Source organism: Tripterygium wilfordii, chromosome 17 (genome assembly GCF_013401445.1).
Source record: "Tripterygium wilfordii isolate XIE 37 chromosome 17, ASM1340144v1, whole genome shotgun sequence".
Lineage (NCBI taxonomy): Eukaryota > Viridiplantae > Streptophyta > Magnoliopsida > Celastrales > Celastraceae > Tripterygium > Tripterygium wilfordii.
Window position 1 is genome coordinate 5987819 of NC_052248.1, and position 23759 is coordinate 6011577.

General features: G+C 36.7%; 1 protein-coding gene across 1 annotated transcript; it reads right to left on the minus strand.

The window, feature by feature from the left end:
- Positions 1-20543: 20543 nt before the first annotated feature.
- On the minus strand, positions 20544-22399 carry LOC119981670 (F-box/kelch-repeat protein At3g23880-like). Its single transcript, XM_038824755.1, has one exon. The coding sequence runs from the start codon at positions 22267-22269 to the stop codon at positions 21112-21114; it is 1158 nt and encodes a 385-aa protein (XP_038680683.1). The 5' UTR covers positions 22270-22399; the 3' UTR covers positions 20544-21111.
- Between the last annotated feature and the right edge of the window lie 1360 nt (positions 22400-23759).

Consider the following 23759-nt stretch of genomic DNA (forward strand, 5'->3'; position numbering starts at 1 on the left):
GCTATGAAGGCTGAGTTGGATGCTTTAGAATCCAATAATACATGGACTCTCACCTCTCTACATCCAGAAAGGATTCCATTGGATGCGAATGGGTATATAAGATCAAATGTCGTTCTGACGGAACCATTGAACATTACAAAGCCCATTTAGTGGCTAAGGGATACACTCAAACAGAGGGTATTGATTACCACGACACATTTTCTCCTGTTGCAAAGATGGTTACAGTTTGTTGCATCCTTGCTCTTGCCGTTGCACAACATTGGACTCTTAATGTGCGTAATGCATTTCTCCATTGGATGCAAATGTGCATAATGCATTTCTCCATGGTGACCTCCATAAAGAAATTTGCATGTCTTTGCCTCGTGGTCTTCAACGATAGGGGGAGAATTCGATGTCACCTCAACAAGCCTCTCGACAATGTTTTGCAAAATTCACTAAAGCTATCCAAACTACTGGTTTTGTTCAATCCAAAGCAACCTACTCTCTCTTCATTTGCAAACGAGGGAAGTCTTTTATATAGCCTTATTAATTTATGTGGATGATATTTTAATCACATGTAATGATGATGAGGCCATTCAATCTCTCAAGTGCTTATTGCATACCAAGTTTCGTATTAAAGACCTTGGAGATCTTAAATATTTTTTGAGAATCGAAGTATCACGGTCCAAAAAGGGTGTATGCATTTCTCAAAAGAAGTATTGCTTAGACATACTTAGAGATGATGGTGCATTGGGGGTGAAGCTTGCCACTTTCCCCATGGAACAAAATCTCAAGCTCTCCGATTCTGGTGATCTTCTCAAAGATCCATCTCAATACAGAAGGATGGTGGGTCTTTCAATTTATCTCACTATAATGAGACCCGACATCACCTATGCTGTAAATGTATTGAGTCGATTTATGCATGAGCTTCGTAAACCTCATATGGATTGTTGCATTATCTCAAGCATGCTACAGGACAAGGGTTATTTTTTCCTATAGATAATGAGTGAAAATTACAAGCCTATTGCTACTCGAACTGGGGAGGATGTTTAACCACTATAAGGTCAACCATAGGATATTGTGTGTTCTTGGGCACGTCATTAATTTCTTAGAGAACCAAGCGGCAAAAAACAATTTCATTATCTTCAACCGAAGCTGAATATCGATCAATGGCAGGAATTTGTTGTGAAATCTCTTGGTTAAAATATCTTTTGCACGACTTGGGAGTCACTCACATAGTTATTGTGTTACTTCATTATGATAATCAAGCAGCCTTGCACATAGCTGGAAATCCCATCTTTCATGAAAGAACTCGGCATATAGAGATGGATTGTCATTTTGTTAGGGACAAGACACAAGATGGTTCAATCATTACAAAATATGTTACTTCATGAAATCAACTTGCAGACGTATTCACGAAGCCTCTTGGAAAAGATACGTTTCCAACAATTTTGGTCAAGTTGGGAGTTAATGACATTCACTCCCCAAACTTGTGGGGGAGTGTTGAGATGACAATCTTCTCCTGCAATCAAGGAACCATGTTCCATGGTTGTGGAATTTGTTAAGAGGTCAATGATATGATGATATCCTACAATCTTAGGTACCGTATCTCACAATTAGTATAGAGATATAATTGTTGATTGATTCTCTATATATACTTTGTTTCTTTTCTTGTACATCTAAATTATAAGAATTGTAATGTAATTCTAGGAAACTAATTGTAGGGGACGTTGTATATATCTTTGCTATCCTTCAATGAGAAAGCTATTACGGCTTAATACAATTTTACAGTTTTATTATATATTTATGCCTTTATTGAAATGATCAACACAAAGAGTTGACATGTTTGTCATGGATACATTAAGTTTTATCATACGTGATATGTATATGCCTTCGTTGAAAATGATCAACACAAAGAGTTGCCAAAGCCTAAACATCTAATATCCCTCTTCCTCACAATGTCTTTTCAAACAATATCATTTTTATTTCAAACAATATAAAATCACCATGAAAACTCAAATGTAACATAACTCCATTGTCAAAAAGAAAAAGCTATAGAGAGAGTAAAAATGACGGTTGACAAAATAACTTCCATCATTTTAGTAGTATGGATCATCTTTGGTACCATTTTTGGCAGTTCCAAAAGTGATGATACACCACACATGAAGAGCTTGAGCTCACTAAACAACACCGACCTGAAATAGCTCTTCAAGATTGCAATCATGGCCACAAAAGGGGAAGTCAAGAAATCGCTCAACATTATCGACTCACTTGTGATTAATAAAACAAATGAGCCAAGAGTCAAGATTGCTGTGGATGATTGCAAGGACTTCATGGAGTCTACGGTTCAAGATCTTGAAGCATTGTTTAGTTATGTTAGCGATAGCGAAATACAAACAATGCACTATCACGTAGTTGATCTCAAGAACTAATTTAGAGCTATCATATCTTACCAACAATATTGCTTGGACTGATTTGATGATCCCACAAAGAAAGATCCCAACCAGTCTCACCCAATTAAGGATCAATTGAGTAATGGTATGCTTAATATAAGACAATTAGCCATCAATTTTTTGGCTATTGTTGATGGTTTAGAAATTGTTCTAGAGAAATTCAATCTCAAAATCGACATCCATGGCACTAATACTAGCCATAGGCTTCTTGAAGAAGACAAGTACCTAAGCTGGGTCTCAGGTGCAGATTGTGAGTTGTTGGCTAAAGTTGACAATGGACCTATCAAGCCTAATAGGGTTGTGGCTAAGGATGGTAGTGGTCAATTCAAGACCATTGGCGAAGCCCTTGCTACATACCCCAAGAACTTCTAGGGTCGATATATTATCTCAAGGCTAAAATCTACCACGAGTACATTACTATTAACAAGAAAATGGTGAATGTGTTCATTTATGATGATGGATCTAGGAAGACCATTATTATTGACAACAAGTCTTCTAAGAACTTTGTCGCCAAGCAAGCTACTACTTTTTGTAAGTACATTACCCTAAAAAAATTTCTCTCAATAGGACAACTTCTTATCTTTTTCGCTTTTTTAATTGTGAGGATTTTCGACTATTTTTTTTTTAATTATTTTATAACATTTTCGTCACGTAGATTCTTGAATACTTTTTTACCTTTTTTTTCTTTTATGATGAAAACTTGTTGTTATTACTTTTCGAGTGTTTACCAGATAAATTTATCGAGTTTGGAAAATAATTTTTTGGTGGGTTCTTTTCCTTAGTGGTGTTGCGGTGGCTCCAGGTTAGGTTTCTACTCCATTTTCATTGGCCTTTGAGAAATTGGTGTTGCTAAAGCCTAAAGCCTATAGTGGATGGCTTCTTGCTTTTGATGGCCAATTCCATTGACTTCGTTGCTTTGGGTTTGTATCTTTATTTCTAGGGAGAGAGCAAACAGTTATCGAGCTTCTAGTATTTGTTATTTTTGTGTTCATGCAGCTATTGTTGAAAACACATTATGGCAAAGTCCATGGGATTCCAGAACACTACAGAGCCTCAAGGATACCAAGTTATGGCTCTTGGGTAGAACACACCCTGTTGGGTAGAATTGGTTGCGCTCCGCATGGAGGGACGCTCTAGCTGTTAAAAGCACAAACAAAGGAAAGGCCTATGGTCTCTAGAGGAAGATGAGAAACTTTTGAATTATATATAACCAAACATGGACATGGTTGTTGGAGCTCTGCCCCCAAACTTGCAGGTTTCTTTGTTCTTTTTTTGCATAATATGTTTGCGTCTTTCTAGTGTCAAACTGTAAGCGCAAAGCAGAGCAGACTCTTTAATTGATTATGGCATTATGTGATGCATGATAGGAATAGTATGCTAAAGGCCATTATTTTATGTAATATTCAAACTCGATTTATTTATTTGAATAAAATATATTTAGCATTTAAAATGAGAAAAGACATATTGGCATCAGTGTCTTTTATTCTATATGGTATATGAATTGGTGTGTAGAGTCTAAGCTTGCACACGGAAGATCAATTCATAAGTTCTATCGAATATAAGTAAGCGATCACAGCTAAGACGGAATTGGACAAACCGTCGGCTTGGCTGTGGTATAGTATTTAAGTATATCTATCTTGGTTACGGAGAGCGGTAAAGCTTGAACTTACTATACCAGTACACTTGGAGTGTATTGATTAGGACTACGGGTGAGTCAATTTTCCCAGTCTGACTATATGGAAAATTGTACACTCACACAAACGTTATAGAATTGTTCATATTCTTAATTTATTAAAGATTATTGGTACATGTGCATTTAATGTACGGGACTTTGATTTACTAAAGGGTGAGGTCTTTTTGTACAGGCCAACAAACACCAAGTGAGTTGGGTCACCGCATTAATTGTACGATGGAAAATAACTGTTAATAAAATTCACGTCCAATTATGGATTGATGATACCCTCTTGAGAATGCTTATAGGATATGAGATTGTGTCAAAACCCTGCAGGTGGATTTTAATTAATCCGACACATTCAAATAAGTTAAGCGGTGAGATCAAGGAAATATTTAAAGATGTCAATTAAATATTATATGTCAGTGGCATATTTAATTGACGGGTATCTGTAACTTAACGTGAGGAATTTATGAACAAGTATAACGAAAGACTCAGATTTAATTTGAGATAAAACGGGGAGTGCAATTATAATATTTTAGTGGAATATATTATAATTATGTCCATGGGTTTGGGCTGATAATTAAATTCATAGGAAGCCCATGTTTTATTTTTCCTAGTTGGTCCCCACTATAGCCCAGAAGCTCAATACTAGAAGATACAGGAAAACCAAAAACGGACCGGAATTAGGAGAGGGAGAGGCTTAGGGGCTGGCCCACCTAGGGAGAAAACCCTAGGTGTGGCCAAACCCTATAAATACACACATAGTGTGTGTTTTGTTAACACAAGTTTTGAGACACCAGTTGGCCTCTCTACTCTCTAATCGTTTCCACTAGTTTTGGTTTGTGTTCTTCAGGTTCTTGGAGAAAAGAGACCACCCTCTCAATCCAAGTTTGGGAATTGGTGCATACGGTGGAAGATCCGCAGGTTTGAGCTTAGTATCAAACTCGCTGACTCCATCCTTTGTTCCTGATTATTAGAGATCAAATCAGAGAGATCTCAAGGTATATAATCTTCTTGCAATTAATTAATATATGACTTGTGCTATGGTGATTAGTATTTGATAAGAAATTTTTGAAACTTGTCTAGTTATCGTTTATGTCTATGAGGTCCTTATACGCTTCCGCTGCATTGCACGTTTCCAACAATGCATTCATTCGCAAGCCCACAAAGGTGTGGGAAGAGTTGCAGGTTAATGTGGGTCAACTACTTGAGGCCTGATTGAAAGACATGAGCATTTTCACAGTAGGAAGAGAACTTGATTATTGAACTCCATACAGAGCTTGGCAACATGTTATTTCTAATTCTTTCTTCCCACAAAGATTGTTGCTTTCTTTCTTTCTTGCAGCATATACATGCAATGGTATAATCATTTCTGGGATTGTGCTATTTCTATCAAATGGTCTCAAATTGCAACCCAATTACCTGTAAGAATCGATAATGAGATTAAGAACAACAATTGCCTCTATCTCAACCTTGGGCTCTGGTGCTTGGCCAGCTCCAGGGGCCTGCTTCTTCTTGATCCCAATTTCTATGGATTTTTTAAAAAATCCAAAGATGAACATACAATTGTTTTTGCCCTAACCAAGAATCTATTGTACATGAAGTGCTTATTTTTTCGTAGTTAATTTTATCTGTCCCTTCACCTTTCTTCTTTTACAAGAATTAATGCATATATATTGTGCCTCTGTAATATTCTAATTTTTAGTATGTCTCCCTGTTCCTTCAAGGAGTTACCTACATTATTTTGCTGAGTTCTGGAAAAAGGAGCTGTATATTATGAAGAATGGAATGCCCTATCTCTTTCGTTGTTAGATAATCATGATTTTTTTTGGAAATTTGATATTGAATTTATTGACTTTTGAAGTTTTTTTCCGCTCTACCAATTCTTGGCTTGATCTTTTCGACGGGTATTTTGCTTGCGGTAGATCTTTCGAACAAGAATGCGAAGGTTGGGGTAAGTTCAAAACTATTGTGATAAGGTCGCGCCTAAACACGCTCAGCAACCAAGGCCCAACAGGACTCCCACCTAGTGGGCCGACTGTAACCAAGGCCTCATTCAGGCCCGGGACCGTGGCCCTACCTTCATGAAAACCTTGGCTACTAAGGGAAGCCCAACTTCCCCCTATAAACTGCACTTCACTCCCACATCTGAGCGATGTGGGACAAGTGCACAACATTCCCCCGTTCTTACAAGGCCAACACCCACGTTGGCCTACTCTGTGGCACCAGGCCCGGGCCCGTGGCCCTACCCGGATCACAGGTCGCCCCTTCCGTAAACGCAGCCCCGCCCCGCCCCGGCCCTCCAGGGACAGAGGCGCTGCACACAAGCCCACAAACACCCGGCTGGGTGGCTCTGATACCAATTGATAAGGAAACACAACTTGTATTGAACTATCAGACTCAACACAAGGAATACCAGCAAAGGGAAACCCTAAGCAACAAACACAAGGTCTTGATTTTTGATAGATACCCAACAAAATAAGAGAGGGGTTCATATAACCCTTACAGACAGATCCTAATCGGACCATAAAACCAAACAAGCCCAAATAAACACAGGCCAAGCCCACACACTAAACAGGCCTAGATGAACTTCCTAACATATTGGTACTATAAATTGACCTCCTTAAATTCCAATTGGAACTTAAGTCTCGACCCAACAAGTGATTAACCTTAGGAGTTTTCGACTTTCAATTATGATATTGTCCACATTCCTTTTTGGTGTTGCTGACTAGAAATAACATTTAACAAACGGGAAATAATAATATGAAATTGTAAGCCCATACCAATACACTATTTCATACAGTTCTTCATATATAAATAAAAAATTAAAATTGAAGCATTTATAACTAAATATTGTGGAAAGTGTGACGCAAAACGATGACATTATATATACGTATAATAATTTGAGAAACATGCCTCCAATTTTGCCCGCAGCCTTCAACATTTCGACAGTATCATGCGCCTATTTTTAGAGTACTTCATTTTTTCAACGCCAACGACTATTCAAACCATGAATGTAATATGAATAAAAGTGTTGTCCAAAAAAATGATGCAATTTCAATTACATAGGCTTCCATCTACATTCTACATTACTTCAAAATCATAAAATAAAATTGAATACGTGAATTGCATTTATGATACAATATAGTTAAAATTATAATTACAAGCCGCACGAAACGTAGGCATGCCCCCTAGTGTGTAAAATTAAAATTGACCTTTAAAATTTAGTGCAACACGTATGATCCATTACGTAGGGGGTTGAGGGTCCCTTTTTACCCAATATTGCACGACCTTATCAAAATCAAGGTTTTGAAAATCAGACTCGTCATCAAATCGAAAAATTCTTCAGTTCATTTTTCAAAGGTTCAAACTAGGTTCAACATAATACATTATTATAAGTATTTATTTAATATAAATTATAATTAAAAATATTTCATATGTTATAATACTCACAATAATATAAAAATAAATTAATAAATGTACTAATACAAGTTTTGATATATTCAATTAGACAAATAAAGTATCATAACCTAATTGGTTAAATATTGTCGTTATGAATGAGATATTATGAGTTCAAATCGGATGGTTCAACCGGGAATTGGCTAGTCTAGCGATGACAATTTGTGTCTGCCCTGATCTGCCTCTACCCGTGCGGATTTTTCCCGATCCGAGGATTGTGTGGGGCAGGAACGGGGCAAAGAATCTCAACCCGCATGCAGGGAGGGCAGGGACGGGTTTGCCTCCCAACCCGACCCACACCCACACCCACACCCCGCCCCGCTATACATGCATATATATATATAGAAAATAATTATATATGTATATATATACACACTCCACACGCGTAAGATAGTTTTATTTTTAGATCTCATTTTAATAGTAATGGTTATTTTAATACAATATATTGAATTATTGTGTTTCTTCAATCAAAAAAACATTTAGTAGCTTAGTTGGTATGAGTACTAGTTTAATATGTGAGAGGTCTTAAGTTCTATTCTTAAAAAAAACATTTTAAAAAAATTCATAACGATCCGTAGGGACCCGTGGGTTGTAACGGGGCGTGGACAGGGGTTAAATGTTGCCCTGACATGCGGGGCGGGGCGGATCATGGCTAGGCAAGTTTGCACGAAAAATGCCAGTTCCGAAGTTCATCGGTTGGACCGGCCAGATCGATCGATCTGGTTCGATTTTCGAAACACTGATCAAAATTAGACTAATCAAACTCATAATTGGTTCTATGATGTTGACCGGAGACTTGTTCAATTTTCAAAACACTAATCAAAATTAGACTACTAAAACTCATATAAACGAGGGGTTCAAGCGTTAAACGATCCTGAAACTTTTAACTCTTTATTAGTTAGAAAATGAGAGTTTCCAACATCGAGTACACCCAAGCTGACTTGAGCGACACAGAGATACCTTCGAGAACAAACTTGAGGCCCCCTATAGCTCACTCTTCTTCATGGGTAGGTCACCGAAGAATAGTCGAGAAGCTACCTCCAAAAGGCTAACTAACCACCTGATATGTCAGCAAGACTGAGCATGTTTAGGACGTCATGAAACTATATTCAAAATATTATGGAATTGTTACATTTCAAATATTTAAAGGTTGCCACAATCTAAAAAACTCAATTAATATTTTAGAGTTATTGATTTAGTGTTAGAATATGTTTAATCGTGTACATGTTATTCGGACCCGATAACCCTAAATCCAACACCTAATAACTTGTATTTTTCTTAATCTCTGAGTTAAGGGTGGGCCATATACTTCTCTAAAATTATTGGGTCGAGCTTGACCCGAATTGATAATAAGAACTTGATAGATGTACACCACTATCAGGGGTAGATCTAACATTCAGAGGATATGGGGTTAGATTTATAAAATAAAGATATATAATAAAAAATCTAAAAATATTTAGGATAGGAAAAGTTTTTGCGGGGGTTCGTCCTCTGAATTTTTTTGGTTATTTATTAATTATGTTTTCAAAAGTACGAAAAACAACGCTAAGTCATTAACCATTGACCAAGTGTGCATGACAAGAGCTATAAACATAAAAAAGAGTTACGAATTTAGACAAATAAATAAGAATTCAAATTAAACAAACTAGATACGAAAATTGATAAGCTGGCTTACTATTGGGGCTAATTACCATATACTACTCACTTCCTATAAATATTTACGTAATAAATATCAATAAGCGGGCTAACAGGCTAAGGCTAACTCGCTATCACTAAGCAAGCTAATAGGCTAAGGCCTAAGGTGAAGAGATAAATAAAGAAACAGACAATTGACACTAACAGCACCTAGGACAACTTAATTATAGAAAGGACCTAAGCCTTTTTAAAATTATAAAAAAGGGTAATTTGGTCATTTGGCTTAAGACATTTTTTGATTTATACCTACAATACCTTTCTTCTTCTTCTTCTCCCTCCAACTATCCAACTCTAGTGTGTCCCCTCTCTCTCTCCTTCTTCTCTACTAAAAGCTATCTCCTCTTTCTCTCCTTCTTCTTCTTCTTCTGGTTCTCGATCTGAATTGTTCTTAGTTGCCTTCTTCTCCGTTTTTGGCCGAGCTTCTCCTCTCTTCATCGCCTTCTTCTTCGTTGCTCGATTTGGATTGCGTCGAATTGCTCTTGTCTCCGTTTTTGGCCGATCTGGAATGTGCTTCGTTGCTCGATTTGGGCTATGCTTCGTTCTCTCTTCTCTCCTTCCTCGCTCTGTCTAGTTTGTACCTCTATTGCTCATTCTGGAAAAACATTTACAACTGGAGAGATGTATCACTATAGTATCACCAACACTAAAAATCTACTAAAATGATACAATTGAACCAGTATGCATACTTTCGCTTCCTAATTACTTTTCCTTCCTTGATTTTCTTTTCTTGGTTACCTCTCTTGCTCGTTCTGGAAAAACATTTATAGCTGCAGAGATGTATCATTATAGTATCATTATAGTATCACCAACACCAAAAATCCACTAAAATGATACAATTGAACCAATATGCATACTTTCTATTTCTAATTATTTTTCCTTTCTTGGTTTGTACCCCTCTTGCTCGTTCTGAAAACACATTTACAGCTACAGAGATGTATCATTATAGTATCACCAACACCAAAAATCCATTAAAATAATACAATTGAACCAATATGCGTACTTCCTCTTCCTAATTATTTTTCATTTATTGCTTTTCTTTTCTTGGTTTGTACCTCTCTTTCTCGTTCTGAAAACACATTTACAGCTGTAGAGATGTATCACTATGTATCAGCAACAACAAAAATCTACTAAAATGATACAATTGAACCAGTATGCATACTTCATTTTCCTAATTACTTTTCCTTTCTTGGTTTTCTTTTCTTGGTTTGTACCTTTCTCGCTCGTTCTGGAAAAACATTTACAGCTGTAGAGATGTATCACTATAGTATCACCAACACTAAAAATCCACTAAAATGATATAATTGAACCAGAAAAACATGTAATGCAATCAAATTTACATTCCAACATTTGTATCGTCATTTTATGAGCAAAAGATATAAATTGAATACTAAATTTGACCTTATGTTTAAAAGTATCACTATTGTATCGCAGTTCGTGGAGAGGAAAAATCAAATTTGAGGTTATTTTGGTAAAAGCTGGTCCCCAGTGTACTTTTTTAAAAGGATATTTTAGTGGTTGTACATTTTTACAATTAAGTACAATATAATGTACCGGTCTTCAAAAATCCCAATAAAAAAAGATAAGTGGGTGTGGGTAACTAAGTAAGACCCATTTAATTTAGATTGGACATTTTAGTTTTAGATTTGGTATGGTCCAATTAATGTAAACATTAAGAAATATAAAAGACAAGTGGGGTCAAAATGAAAAATTATGTTGGGTCAAAATTAAACTTCTATATATATGTATATGACAAAAAAGCCCTCCATTTATTCCATGACTCAGCCTAAAAAGCCCTTCATTTGTTCTACATTTTGCCGGGGCGTAAATGCAAACTAGTCGCCAGGGGAAACTTTACGGTTCAGAGACACAGGATATCACACGAAATAATATTAGAGGAGTGCTTGACAATTTTGAGACCTCTTCTAGCCGCCAAGTAAGAATTAAACCAACCACCTTTAATTCTCTAAGAATTAATGGCAGTAGAATAAAAGAAACCCTTTCATTCTCTCTTCCGCCCCTTGTTTTTTTTCCCCCTTTTGATTGCTTATCATTAATTTGGTAATTTACAGTTTGGACCTGGATTTTTATTTGGTCTTAATTGTTCAGCTCAACTGGTTGTGGATTCAAACTCACTAGATTGGAGGGTTATTTGTTTGGATAAAGTTGTGGAAATTCATGGAATTGGATCCACAACCAGTTCAGCTGCCCAAGCAAAGGAAGATTTATGGATAATTTGCAAAGTAAGAGATTTCCTTGTGGTGGAGAGATTTCATCAATACTAATCTTTCTTGTACCTTCTACGAAGTTTTCAGACTTTGAAAATTGTATGCTTTGTTTAGTTGAAGTGTATGCGTCATTGATGGTGTTTGAAGCTTTGTGAAACTTTTGAGTCAATTTCTCATAACTATTACAAATAGATCTCTAATAACTATTGGGATTCTTGTGTTTCAGTTGTGACTATTATCATGTATCTTACTTTGCTTGTCGGTGGTTATAATGGGTTGAGTGGTCTTGTTATGACTTTGTAATGAAGGGAACCGCTAACACTAAATTTCCCTATACTTTTTTTATCCCTAAGTATCCCTATACTTGCCACATAGATAAATAATTGTTTAAGAAATTGCATAATAAACACGTAGATATTGGAGAACAACATCGATCGGTGTGCTGTTGATGTGAGATTTCAAACCACTAAATTAATCGATTCAAAACTCAGTTTATTACTCACTCGCAAGCGCACGAATCAATGATAGTATAGCTTAGCAAATACGAGTATCGAATCTAAGAGGATTGAGTATTAATCTATCCTAATTCCAAAATTTCACTAAAAATATCACCGAATAAGAAGACAAAAATTGTTGATAGTTTATTATGAGAAAGAAAGACAAAAATGATGAGAAGAATTGCAAAGAACAAATCAGAGGGTTGTATGGAAGATCAAATTGGTGAAAATACTAGGGTTCCGATTTCACCATTTTATTCCACTTAAATCATTTAGTTGTCAATTATCAATTCTTTCATGTATGTCAAAGACCAAGTCCCCTAATTCATGTAGTAGTCGTGGCGTCTAACTTACTACGTCTATTCTTAATTTGCAACAATCCATGGCGTCTAAACTAGTTTAACAAACAAGAATGCAATTAGATCTATGACAACTTATGTAGCGATCACATGAATCCTAACATATGACGTCTATGTCTAGGCAGTCATGGTGTTAAATTGCAAGAAGCTATTCCCAATTCGAGCATAGCGTCTACTACGAATTGCATCAGAACAAACCTAGATGGTAGCTAAGCATCACGGTTCAATCATCAATTAAGCACAACAATCAACACTTGGCATAGCACAAAGAAACTAATAATTAATCAAATCAAATTCGTTAAGCACAATCAAAGAGGCTACATCGTCCCCCTTGCAAAAGGTTTAGCTACTTAGGTGACAAAACAAAAGAAAATAAAACTAATAGAATCCATGGAAATCTAGGAAAGAAAACACAAGAATGATGGAACCTGATTGCCAAAATCCCTTCTTCTTCTTTCTCTCCCGTCAACCTCCAAAGATCCCCCTTTTTGACTTGTAATGAGGTATTTATATATGTTTGAAACTCTCCCAACCTCCTAGGGTTTCCTTCAATAATAAAAAACACGTAAACCTCATTTTTATTATGTCGAGCAGCTATTGAACACTCGTTGAGCATCTGTTGAGCGCTAGCTGTTGGCCAATATGATGACATCTATGCTCGAGCGTGGGTTGAGCAACTGTTGAGCATAAGGAGCTGAAAGGCTCAAAAAAATAGAATTTATGCAAAATCCAATCTTATTTTGATAAACAAAACATCAATTCAACCTAAAACACAAGTAAAAAGGTGTATAATAATATGCGCATCAAATACCCCCGCACTCATCTTTTTGTTCCTCCTCGAGGAAAAAAACAAAGAGGGAAGCTAAAATACAAACTAACTCACTGTCGCAGGAATCACGGTGGCACTTAGCACATGACACAAACCTTTAAACCCCTTGGTGTCCGTAGTGGACGAGTTATAGTCTTGTGAGTGCTTACCAGAATGATACCCACAAACATTATAAGACACCACAATGCCAAGTTATTTCACTAATACAAACATGCGAATACAATCTTGCTTTCAAATTCACACCAACAAACCAAGCATTAGGGCAACATTTTTCAATACAAGCATTCATTCGCAAACTTCATTATATCCAGCGTGCTTATGGAATGTGAAATAACACTTGTATAGGGATTTCAATAACAACTCAACATGAACACAATCATAGCATATCAGAAATCATTAGCAAAATCTGATCTTATTTCAATAAACAAAACATCAATTCAACCTAAAAACACAAGCAAAAAGGTGTACAATAATATGCGCATTACTGTCTATTACGCATAAAGAGGAAGTTCTCTCTCCTTTATCTTCATCCAAGCTATTTCTCTTTCATCATTCTTCTCTCTAAAAGCTTCCAAGCCAAAGAAATTGAGAGATGATGATTGCTTCGTTTATGTGAGAAATGGGTTCAAAAATTTACTTACGAAAGACGAGCTTCTCCCTTGCCGCTTTAAACTATCAAACGACACTGTTGATGCGGCCACCATCGTGTTTTCCAGTAGATGAGAGACGGATAGATGGTGAGAACCAGAGAGAGAATGTCATTCTTGGAGGAGAGAGAAGCTTCATGATTGTTGGTGAGAGAGAGTGAAATCATGTCTGACTTTTTTGGAGAAAGGTGAACAAATATTGGGAAGGTTTAAGAAGCCCAGCCCAAATTTCGAGCAATTTTTTTTTCATTTGAATTTGTCATGTCATAGTCCTATGTGTCATGCCACATGTGTTTATGTACACTTAGGGATATTTGTTTAGGGATGACTAGTGATACCGATTCGCTTAAGGTGTTCGTCATATTGCTCGTGTGATTTTGCATCACAAATGCTCAAGGTGCAGCCAAGTTGGGTTCTTTTGCTCTTCAATTTGCTTTTCACCAGTTGGATGTTAAGAATGCATTTCTTCATGGTGATCTGCATGAAGAGGTTTATATGGAGCAACCACCAGGGTTTATTGCTCAGAAGCAGTATGGGAAAGTCTGTTATCTAAGAAAATTATTGTATGGTTTGAAGCAATCTCCCTATGCTTGGTTTGGCCAATTTAGTGAGGTGGTAATTGAATTTAGGCTGCAACAGAGTTCTCTTGATCACTCGGTTTTCTATCAGCGGACAGAGGTGTATACTTCTTATGGTGGAAGTGATGATATAGTGATTACATGGAGTGATAGTGTGGGAATTGCTGCTCTTAATTCCTTTCTTCATACCAATTTTCAGACAAACGATCTTGGACCTCTCAGGTACTTCTTAGGCATCGAGGTCTCTCGAAGTAGGAAAAATATTTTTTTGTGTCAAAGAAAATATGTTCTTGATTTACTTGATGAGATAGGTATTATTGGGGCACAACCGTGTGATGCATCTATGATACCTAACGTGAAAACTTACAGCTAAACATGGAGAATTATTTCCTAATCCTGAGCGATATAGGCGGTTGCATATTGAACTATCTTATAGTGACACGTCCTGATATTGCTTTTTCAGTCAGTATGATTAGTCAGTTCATGTCTTCTCCTAGAACGTCTCACTGGGATACCGTTGTTCATATTATGAGATATCTGAAGAGTGCACTAGGTCGTGGTATTGTCTACAGAGATCATGGCCACATTAGAATAAAGGGATTATGTGACGCAGATTGGGCAGGATCTCCTATAGAATGACGATCTACTACATGATATTGTCTGTTTGTTAGAGAAAATTTGGTGTCGTGGAAGAGCAAAAAGCAGAGTTGTTGTGGTGAGGTCCAATGCAGAATCTGAATATCGAGCCATGGCCTAGTCCACATGTGAGCTTATGTGGATTAATCATCTGCTCAACGAAATGAGACTTAATGACTACATTGTAATGCAATTACGGTGTGATAGTCAAGCCGCCATCCATATTGCTTCTAATCCTGTGTTCTATGAGAGGACACAACATATTGAAGTTCATTGTTATTTCATTCGTGAGAGACTTAATAACATTTTTAACTGATTAGATTAGAACTGTGTGAAATTCATTTGTAGACAGAAACTGTACTTGGTATTGCTTGTTTCATCCTCTTGGGATAAAAAAAAAAAAAAAAAAGTATAGACAGAATTTTGTGGTATTAGCCACTGCCTTGTTTAGTAGTCCTGGAATCTGGAAAGTCGTCATGTAGCTAATTTTCAAGTCAAACTTGCTCACTTCCAAGGTTTTCTATCTGAAATTTGAAGTCAAGAAACTCAATAATCCTGGAGCTTCCTGGAATATAAAATGGTTTGAAGCGTCAATTGGTTGGAACTCAAATATAGGATAAACCTGAAAAGTGCACATGAATCCATTAATATATATTTGTGACTTTTATGTGTATGTGTATGTGCATGTATATGTATATATGAAAAGGCATTTGAGGTATGGCTCATCATTGATTTCTTTCTTCGCTTACATGTTTGTTTTTTAGAAGACTCAAATCAACGGTCGTCTTCATATTTCTTGTGAAACTATTCACTCTCTATTTCAAACTGTCATCCTGTTGATGAAAAATAAATCTAATCCTTCCATTTTTTTCGTTAGTTTTCAGAAAATTTTAGTCTTCATAGACAGTGGGTGACCAAATTATGGGATGTTTCTTTACAAATAATAGTGGATATATATTTCTTGGTTTGTTCAATCAAAGTTTACCAAAGAAAAAACCCCTGTTCTTAAACTGGTTGTCGCTCGTGTGAAGATGACAATTATAGATGCATGTTGCTTAAATCCATTACACCCAACCCCCTCCCCCACAGTGGGCGCTGCCCTTGGGCTTATTATAATAGGAGCTTTTTCGAATTGCAGTTATATCTGAAGCCTTTCTCCTCCAAGTTACATGAACATGAATACTAATAAGAATTTCGGTTGGGATATTCTAGTTAACAGTAACACTAATTGGACTTCTCATTTCGGTTGGAATATTCTAGTTAACAGTAAGGGTGAATGCTTTTCATAGCTTTCATTTTTAAATAATGTGCTCTTTTTTTTCTTTTTTCTAGGTATTGTGTGGCCAGAACCATTGGACATAAATTGATGTCAAGTAAACCTACCTAGATTGATTTGGATAGGGACACCCATATTAATGTGCAATGCGAGGTACATAATCTTCTCCCATCCATTTCATTTACTTCAAATTTTCTGGGTGGTTTGTGGCTTATTTTCTAATTTCTGATTGAGATAACAAAACTGTTGGCATTGTTAAAACTGACAAAAATTAGAGTGGGGACACTAAACTTCTTCGTTATCTAATGCAATTTTAGCTGTTGGTAGATGAAAATATCTATCGTGCCTGCTGGTGAACTTCATGTTCCTTTAAATGCTGAAATTATTTTCAAAATCATGTCATCAAACTCTTGGAGCCATCTTCACAGCTCATGACCCTTTAGTGTGTCAACTTGATTTGAAATTGTTTTGTTAAACAAATATGTTCTAGTTCGCCATAGCGTGGAAGCTGCAGTTTTATGGGTCATATTCTGATTCCGATTCTGGTTGTATATAAGGGGGTTTCATATCCTAAGCACATCCCCAGGTGAATCAATGCCTATTTGGGAGTTCTTCAGGCATATTGTATCCAATGAGAGTATAGATACAGGAAGACGTGTTTGGGGGTCATCCTTCATAGTTATGCTTTCTGTTTGATCTCTACAATGGAGCTAGCTCTCTACCTCTTCAGTGAGACCAAAATGTTTGTCTTAAATGTCTTATTTATGCATTGGCCTGTCCTGATCGTACATTTATATTGTCAGATACATCAGTTGTCTTTCAGTCCTCATCAGACAGCAAAGGGATCATGGATCTTGTCAAATTTCTCCTTCCTAAGCATGTGATTCTAGTACATGGCTTCTCTTAAAGAAAAAATTCAATCTGAATTGGGAATCCAATGCTATGATCCAGCGAATGATGATACCGTGCACATTCTTTCAACTCATCATGTGAAAGTAGATGCCTCAGACGTATTTATTCAAACTTGTTTGAATCCCAAATTTAAATTTTCAGAAAGAAGTTTGGAAGAGAGAGTATATGGGACTGGGAGATTCTGGTACAACATCGAGAACTTGGTTTGTGTGTGTGTGTGGGTGTGTGAAATGTGAATGGCTGAATGCTTCTCTGTCTATTCGGTCTTGTTCTTAGTTCTCACACATCTGCAGTGTGCTGAATCTGCTGTTCTGATTTCCTGATGATTTTAATTTCGTCGGTAATATGGAATTATGGATGTCAAGGATTCATTTGTTGATTTGACAGTGGCGAAGAGCTTTGCAAAACATGTATCTGTATTAGTATACGAATCGTAATACTGGTTGCTGGGGCATAGCCATGCACAAACCTTGGCTGCCCAAGAAACACTGGCAAAGTTTGCGAGAGGATAAGAAGCAAGATTTGTCTGCATTGTAATCATAGGCTGCATAGGCCTAGAAATATATAGTTTTTTTTCTTTTCAATATCTTGGATTCTTGATGATTTAGAGGCATAAACTATACCACTGCTAATAAGAGGTTTGCTCATTGATAAGTTCATATATTCTCTCATTTTAATACTCTCTAAACTTGGTTTTTGTTAGAGGATTGGCTTTAAAAAGGATTGATTACTTTGTTTTCCTCATTTTCAGTTTTCTCGAGCACTTGGATGATTTTTGATGGAAAATGGTATATTTTGAGTATTTTTGAAGAACTGTCAATTGGAGAATAAAGCTAAGACCTTGAAGAATGTTGGAGAATATTTTGGGAATTTTCGGTGAAGCCAATTGACCCAGATTTTGAAGACAAGTTGAGCTAAAATATGATCTTGGCAGAACTGCGCTATCTGTGAAGAAGTGGGTCTAGAAAATTCTACAGAATTTTGCTAGAGACGTGTGAGATGGCCCTGGAAAGCTAAGAGATCAAGCTTCAATTTACATATTTTTGGAGATTTTTATGAAGGGCAAAACATGGGAAAAACTTCCACGACATCCAACAGTGCAGTTTCCTAATCATAGAAGAAGTCAACCTCTTCCCTTTTTGTTGGGTTTATTGTTTTGGAAACCAAGGGTAAATTTCCTTGGAGTTTTAGTAATTGTTGTAGAGGAAGTCTAGGGTTTGAGAGAGCTATTTAAGGAGGACTTCATAGGATTCAGAGGAACTTTCGGGGGTTCAGACACTCAAATATTCAGTCGACTTTTCTAGGATGTTCTCCAACCTTTCTTGTGGTTTTCATTCTTGACTATGTGTAACTAAACGCTTTTGCTAGGGCGTGATGAAATCTTAATATGATTCTCTAGTTTGTTTATTATTCTTATCTTTGATTGCTCTTTTGATGTCGGATTTCTAATCACTGTGCTATATACTTGTTTGATTGCTTGGATGATTGGCCACTAACTAAGTTTTCAACTAAGTAAGTTGATGCAAGCTCACGTAGATACCATACGGGGTTTGAGACCACCTTCTTGTGATTAGGAATTGGGAACGCCTAGGGTAGATACCATACTCCTAGGGTTTACATGGCATGTTAATGAATTCTTGAACTTAAGGACATCTTGCATGTTCATATTTGAGTTAGATACCATAACCAAATTGCATGTTAAGATAAAGGAATTAGCTTAGATACCATAGGTAATTCACGCCTTAGTGGATTCGCCAACAACATCGATTGAGTGGATTAAAGGTGAGGTAATCAACAACTAGAGAGGATTATTAAGATGGATTCGTTGTCCTAGTACTTTCATAAATTTGTTTTCACAACCAAAATCAACAAGTTTGTGTTTCCTTTACTTCGTTTCTTTAATTTCGTTACTTGCTATCCAAAATCAATCATCTCCCAATAATTATTTCTTTTGGTAAGTTTAGTATAGTAGTTAATCGTACTGTTTGTCCAATTCTTGTGGTTCGACCTCGTTCTTGCATAGTCTATTATACTACGGTCTTGTGCGCTTGCGAGTATTTTAATTTAAAATTTTTGTTTGCTTATTTTAAGCTATCGAAAATTGCTCTCACTCATGTTATGTATGCTTTGGTTTATTTGAGTCTCAAGTTTTTAATAAGCTATGACACATTTATTACTTATAAAATCAATAGATAATTAAATATGATTAAAGTCGGATGTTATCATTTACCCGACCTAGCAAGCAACTTGCAAAACCAATTGTCAACCGTTACCCAATCCGATCGACAAAGTCAGGGCAATAATGGTTTTGAATATTTTTCAATGTCGGTTGGTCAGATGGGTCATTTGTTTGGCCAACAATAAACCGACCCGATTAATGCCTAGCCCTAGTTTGTCCGATTGGGTCTTTCTCCGCCTTCGGCCCATAACACCATTTTCGTTTCTCCGTAATTAGTTACTAAAAGTCCCATTTGCACGTTTTTGGCTTTTCTCGAAGGGCATTGCCAGTTTTCTACAGTAATGGTCGTAAAATTGAGGGAAGAACAGGAGGAGTTGCTGTTGTGGCATAAAGAGAACATAGCACCAACATACACGAGCTGTTCTTGTTGTCTTCAATCTCAAGTCTTTTCGCTAAAGGAACAAAGCATTTACAGTTCTGCAATGGCAATTCCACCTCACAAACCATACATAACACTTGCTAGTTATGTCACATATCTACAACTGCAAATGTGTGAGAAGCTAGGAAGATTAAATGTGTGAAAATTGCAAGGCTGCAACTAGTACTAAAAGCTACACTGCATAAATAATTGAAAAACCGCACTTCAGCATAGCCATTATTCATTGAATTTAAAAACCTGCACTTTTGTTTCCTTAATGTTCTATATACAAGTCCAGACATAATTGTTCTTAAGCTTTACTTAAAGTTTCTTCAAATATGTGGTGGCCACGATATTACCTTCAATGCCAAATGCTTTGAGCAATTTTTTTGGTTCATAAGTAGTGATGTGATGTTATATCCTTCATTTTTTGAGGGAGGGGCGTTGATCCTTGCACCTTAAGAATAAGAAAATAGATTTAGCAATTAACAATCTCTACAACACAAGCAGATTACATGTTATCTTCCTCCTTACGCAAAAGTTCACCCAGAAAAATCTAATCAACACTGAAGAAAGCTGCTACCTTTGTCAAATTACCACAAGAAGTAATGGAAAACTAGTTCAACATCTCAAGCAAAAGGTCCAAACAGTATTTGCTGCATTCTCACTATCTAATAAAGGAAATCACGTGCACAATTGGAGAAGTTTTAACCGGAAAACTGGTCTAATTCATGCAAACCACCTACTTCATTGAGATAATTATAGATGAGTGTACAAGCTAACGGCATTTAGAGAGGAAGCCCCCAAAGGACAAGGACTAGCCAGTAACAGTCAATAAAAAACCAAAAACAATAACGGATGTGCAAAAGAAAATCAATCTAGGGAGAGCAAGGAGAGAACCAAACTCAGCAAAGCAGAAAATCCACTGTCGCCCCTTCAACAGAACGCCAATCCAAATGCGTCAAAAGAAACACCATGGAAGAGAGATGACCCTCTCAACAACAACAAGGGAAGCTCTGCCCAAAACAGCATCAGCAATTGTGCAAACGAAAGCAAGGAAAGCAATGCACCAGCAAAGGAGAAACAGAACTGCAGAAGCAGAGAACAGCAGACACCCAAGGCACCCAAACACAGAAGTACCAACAAAAAACCCATGAACCAAACAAAAACCCAAGCACCATTCCCATACGAGCCTACTCAAAAGCAGCAACTTGATAAATAACAGACCACAATTCCTCTACACTAAAAGTAACAAAAGTTTTTATACGAATAAAGCTTTAACATGATCATCATACTATTGTCTGCCATCTATTCGCATTAGACTTTCCACATACTTTACAATCTGTAGCTCTTTTTTAGCCCCACAAAGTCCAAGATTTTTAAACACATGAGTATTCTTGTTATACAATACCAGCTCTCCGCCATCATCTTCATAAAACACACCATAATTTCTCAAAAATCCCAAGGGCCACGCAAGCCCTGAAATGGTCGCAAGTCCTAAAATGGCTTCAATACTCCATTTCTTTACCCAAGACTCCGTTACTCCATATTCTCCCATCACCCAAATATCAAACAATCTTCCTGGAGGATCCAGTGTGTAAAGGATAACACCAAGAGAACCACTGACCATTACCAATTTTACAATGTAATAATTTAAAGGGCCAAAAACTGGCAACTCAAACTCTTCAAACTTTTCATCGGCCATATTGAAGGAGAGTATATATGGATTTTCTTCAAAGACATATCCAGGACCATCCCTATAACCTAACCAGTGACAGTTTCCCTTAAAGCATACACTACCTCGTTCAAAATCACCAGCAAACACTGGGAATGAAGGAATCTCTCTCCAAGAATTGCTTTTTAGTGAATACAACTGAGCTTCATCTACTGATACGGCATATACCTCAAAATACGTGAGGACAAATGATAGCACCTTATAGTCATTAGTTCTTTGATCAAAACCGAACCCAAGTTTCCACTTTGAGTGCATGTTCCAATCAACATCATCAGGGGGTTCAATGGAAGGGATAAGGGGAGGGAGAGGCTTGTACTCTCTGGTGGCCGGGTTCCAGAAACCAATATTTTTCACATCGTCAGACACACAAACTATGCCATTACAGAAACCTATGATAAATGGGTCATTCAAGAAAACCTCATTGAATGGTATGCGAATAGTCTCTGTAAAATTCAATACTTCGTCACAATCACTCTCGAATATAGAGATTACTGAGTTACACTCGTCGTCTGTTTTGTCATAATGATTCACAAAGAAACGTTCTTTTTCTAGAGTGGTTTGTTTGATGCAGTGTGCGTGGATAAAATCAGTGTTTCCGAAAAGATCACACCAAGCTTTGCATACGCACCTGAATCTCTTCAACGCCTTCACTGGAAGCGTAGTTAGAATGTCGAGCACCAAGTCATCCGGGATATGTCTGAGTTTCTTTGGCGCCATAACAGCTTATCGATTTTTGCTTTCCTAGATGTTGTTCCTCTCTCCGCTTCGATTTTTGAATCTAGGGCTTGGAAATTGGAATGACACGGGAAACGAATTGAAGCGTTGTGCAAGATGGATAGCGATGTGTCTATGGATAGCGATGTGTCTATGGGCTTGGGCTTTCAATAATGTTTCTGTTTGGACTCTTCCCCTCCTTTTTGAACTATCGGTGTTGATTCATTCCACGTCATCAGATGAAAAACTATGGAGTAGTATTTAGTCACGTAAATTATATGTTTAAAATTTAATTGACTTAATTAAATTCACTTTATGGCTGAATTGTTAATTCCCGTACTCGACTTTTCCATTCCCCATGTTTCTATCCTTCCTTCTGCATGCCTATTCCCCTTATTCATGATGTAAAAAAACTGCTTAAATCCCATTTAATGACCAGTGTAGTCAAAAAAACCTGTCAAGTTACTATGTATCGATTGAATTACAGGCGACGTTACGCATCCGATTTTTATCCATACTAGTTGCATGCCCGCGCTTCGCGCAGCACGTATTTTGATTGGAAAATAGAGATATGTGAAAGTTTTTCGATACTTTGTTAACATGAAGAGCAGTAGAGCTTTAATTGTAGAAAGAATAATGCTTGAGACCCCAAAAAAGTAACCCCCAAAAGATCCCCATTTAATGTGGAGTGTTGGATGTGAAGTGGGTCTTACATGTGTATTTTTAATCAATGGTTATTTTAATGTCACACAGATTTGGGGGACTTTTGGGGGTGATATTTTGGGGGTCTCTAGCATTGTCCTTGTAGAAAATAGAGATGATTGTGAGATGAAGATAAAATATGTACAATACTTGTTTTTTAATTTGCTAAGAAAAAAATTTTCTAATAGGGTGTAAGAAATTTAATGCATAAGGAATAAGTATGCTAAGAGTTTATCAATTTTTATTTGCGTCGCTAGTATCTACAAAGTGTTATAGGTCACCAAAGACATGTTTATGAGACAATATTGTATAGGTAGTACAACAATCTCTACAAAGTGATATTTAATATCGAGAAGCACAATGTAGCATAAGTAGTATTTTTGAAATGATATTTTTGGAATAAAATTCTTAATATTTTTAGAATAAGATTTTTGAATTTATATTTTTGAAATGTTATGTATGACTGGTAGATTTGTGCCTATAATCACTTTGACCTTCAACAACTCATTGAATTCTACCGTGCTTTCCTGTCACCACTTACATGTTCCAATACCAAATGGGCTGAATTTACTTACACATTAGAACAATATAGCATGAGAAAAGCCTCTCATGTTGTGTATGTTGCAATCCAAACAGACTACTAAACCTGACCAAACTCTAAACATGCACAAAACATCAACTAAATACTACAAAAACACACAAAATACATCAAAAACACACAAAAATTCCCACAAAATGATGGTAATTAATGCCAAAAACACACAAAATGTTTTCAAACTAAATACTACAAA